Raw genomic sequence first — 3,673 nt, 5'->3', positions numbered from 1 at the left:
ATGATCAAATTTTCGTTTCAACGAGTAGTTGTTTCATATCAAATAGTATATTTTTATTTGGTGACTGGTTTTGTAGGTTTACTTTCTACTAGTAATAAATACATTCGTATGTATTAAAATTACTCAAAAATTGATTTACAATAAGAAAAAATAGATAACCAACTTACAACTGGCCCAAATTAATACAGCTTTTAAAATTATTTAAATTTTTTAAAATTTTCGCAACCGCTAGTCGCATCTTCAGTGGTAGAAAAAAAAGATGGCGGAAACGGAAGTGAGTATTCGATCTGCAGATTTGCCAAACCCAGATCGAGAATATAGTTGGTACAGAAAAACTTGATTCTCTCGCCAGGCTCGTCGAAAACTGTGAGTGGTAGTTTGTGGTGACTGGTGCTGCGGGTTACCGGGTGGTGTGTGACTTGTATTGTGAGGGGAAGCGGCGGTTGGGAATAGTGTTGGATAGAGATGGGTTTGATTGGAAAAGCTACTGGGTGGTTTTGTTGAGGGCAGGGAGTGTAATTTCACCAATGGTTGATACGTAGGCCCTCTCTCATCTTTTTCATACTGAGGATTTGGCGGATTGGGGTAAGGAGTAGATGACAGCTACCCGGAAGCAGTCATTGAAAGGGATATTGTGATGGTTGGTATGGACGGCAACAGTGGAATACAGGTTTTGAGTGAAGGAGCTGCGGTTGTTGATCTTGAGGTTGAGGGCTGTGGATGTTTCCCCCAGGTAAAAGCCACCACAGATATTACAGGTATACTAAGAAACGTCAGTGCAGTGGTACTCTAAGGATTATGAAGGTAGAATTAAGGGGAAAATATCGATAAATACAAAGTCTGAGGAATCAAATGGAGCAATACAAACCACCTGAATGACAGGAAAAACATAATTTATTTAATTCATTATTTGTTTACGGACAGATTTTGTTGCAGTAGTTGTGTAGATTAGTCCACGCGGTAGGAGACGGCGTGTCCTGGAGTGTTGACGATGGTGGTGAGCAGAGCGTTGCGAGCAGCTGGAACTGCAACTGGAGCGGCAACAGCTACTGGAGCTGGAGCGGCATAGGCAACTGCGGCTGGAGCGGCATAGGCGACTGCAGCTGGAGCGGCATAGGCGACTGGAGCGTGGGCAGCGACGACTGGAGCATGAGCGGCTACAACTGGAGCAGAGTAGGCCACTGGAGCGGCAATGGCTGCTGCAGAGTAGGCAACGACTCCAGGCTTGGCCAAGGCGCAGGCGATGACAGCGCACAATACAATCTGCGGAAAACACCAAAGTGTACTTAGTTGAATGTACTTTTTCAGTACTACAGGCTGTTAGTAGTGTTGTCCACGGGACGAGACGGGACAGGCTTTTAAAAATTCGAGACGAGACGAGATTGACCATGTGTCATGAAACAAACGAATATTTTCGAGACGAGACAGAATTTCCACGAGACTTCCACGAGACGAGACAGGCCAAAGTCTCGTCTCGTGGGCAACACTAGCTGTTAGGCTGTCAGTTATTCTGAATACATAATGTCTCTTCTCTTACTCGAAATTTTCAAATCAAATACCCGCTCAAAAGAAGTTTAGTCAATTTTGGTATTACTGTATCTCCCAAACTGATTTTCTTGACATGCCATATCAGTGATAAGACGAATCTGAATTATTGCCACTCAAATACTTCGTTGGAATTCGTGCCTTATTGTTAGAAGTATCTCTATCAAAGCATTGTATTATCAGGAATATAACGTATTTACTTTTAAGATAAATGTGACGACGAACATTGATATATTAAACGTGCCATAATTGTAGGATCGGGGAAATGAGGGAATTGCGATTTTCCCTGAAATAATTAAGATAAACTTTAATCTGAGTTCTCTTAAAATCCACTTTATACATATATATAGTAATCGGGACTAAACCTACAGTTTAAAGTAGAATTACATGAAATTCGAGCATTCTAAAATTACTGTCATTGATTTAGCTATTAAGGTAACGTGTTCGGTTAGATATTAAGTAAACATGGGCCAGCAATATTCCAGGCAAATTTCTTGCAAACTCCAAAGAGTTTTTTTTTCTCCTAATCTCTAACTCACAAATTTAAGGATATTATTGCAAATTTGAGGACTGTTACATAAGTTGGTCGCTAATAACTTATAGTCTAACTCTAGAACAATAAATCTCTCGCTAAACGTGGGTAAATTATTTTCATGATAACTTTAAGAAAGTGTAGTTGATACAATTATTTTTTCACGATAACTCAAAAAAGAGTGCAGCTAGTAAAAGTTTTTAGAAACTTGATACCTAAATTTTATTTCAGAAGGTTGCCCCATCTTGTAGGAATGTAGGAAATTCACGGTCAATTAAAATCTTGATTCAAAAGGCAAGTTAAATATAACAATATTCAGCTACACACAGTGCTCTAAATGAATCAAACCAAGATTGATGCACTTTTGGTGACTGACTCAGTTAAAAGTGTAATTTTGATTTCTTTGAAACTGTGTCTGACATGTTCAATTGATGCATTCTAAGTGCATTGCACGGAACTGTAGCAGGGTAAAGTACACTTTCATGCATTTCTCTGTGCATGTTGATGCAAAAGTGCATTATTTGCAGTTTTTGCACTTAATTGTGTTACTAGAGTGTGTGTGTGTGTGTGTGTATATATATATATATATATATATATATATATATATATATATATATATATATATATATATATATATTTGTATCAAATGGCATAGTTTGGGTTCTGTGAGTGTAAATACTTTGTAGTTCCAACTGATATCTAGAAATATGATAAACAGGTCATGTTATAGTAGAATCTTAAGTCAATCTGTTTGTTGTTATGATTAAAAGAGCCCTCCCCCTTGTTGAAGTCAAACTCTCCTCCCTCCCTCCTCCCTTTCGCCGCACCACTCACTTTTTACTGTCAACGAACTCTACCATACCAGTAAGACGTGTCCAATTCTCTGTGGGTAAGCCTTGCACTACAGTCACGACAAACGCCTATCGATTTCCAGGTCCTTGCATTATGAAACTGGCAGCAACGGTTATTCGGGCGACCCTTACAAGACCGAAACAACAGCTACTCACCAGAACCTTCATTGTGGATTGAGTAAATTCCTTGCTTCGAGAACACAAAGCTAGTGTTGGCGATCTAATTGCCCACCTTTATATACGCCATCGTTCGAGTATCAAAAGGCAATTCGGTTTCAAGGTGAGGCGTGGCCCAGCGTTTCCTCCTTGTGTAAACTTCCCATGCGTGTGTTGGATGCGAAGCGTCGTGGGACATGTACCCGAAGAGGCTCGTATCGAAATTCACTTACTTAGAGGGAAGTGGCAAGGTCGACCTGAAGGCCGTCGGCAAAGACTGACGCTTGCATCAGTTTATTCGATCCAGCACATGGGATTTTCACGATATACATTTCAGAATGAGGGCCTCTCGATGGCGAAACGTCGTCGCCTTATGATCAACGAGTCCCGGGTTCGATACCCGATTGAGGCACATAGTGGTTCGGATCCCTCTTTAAACTGTAGGTCCAGTCCAGATTAGCGTATCTGTGCATACGGTCGACCTAAAACAACAATTCAACAATATCTCAGAATTGAATGAATGTGGGTGAAGACTTGCATTTGGTAGGTCTAGAGTTGGAAGTGGTCGAAAAACAACGGCTTTTTTGGA

The 3,673-nt window shown here is 40.4% G+C and overlaps 1 protein-coding gene across 1 annotated transcript; it reads right to left on the bottom strand.

Annotated features, from left to right (window-relative positions):
• Positions 1-876: 876 nt before the first annotated feature.
• Positions 877-3,228, bottom strand: LOC145985923 (uncharacterized). Its single transcript, XM_083120063.1, has 2 exons — positions 3,085-3,228; positions 877-1,263 (listed from the first exon to the last, which is right to left on the bottom strand). The coding sequence occupies exons 1-2, from the start codon at positions 3,094-3,096 to the stop codon at positions 949-951; spliced, it is 327 nt and encodes a 108-aa protein (XP_082976189.1). The 5' UTR covers positions 3,097-3,228; the 3' UTR covers positions 877-948.
• Between the last annotated feature and the right edge of the window lie 445 nt (positions 3,229-3,673).

Source organism: Lepisma saccharinum, chromosome 3, assembly GCF_977018435.1.
Source record: "Lepisma saccharinum chromosome 3, izLepSacc3.1, whole genome shotgun sequence".
NCBI lineage: Eukaryota > Metazoa > Arthropoda > Insecta > Zygentoma > Lepismatidae > Lepisma > Lepisma saccharinum.
The sequence above is the reverse complement of the archived record's forward strand: the minus strand, read 5'-3'. Positions and strand labels throughout refer to the sequence as shown.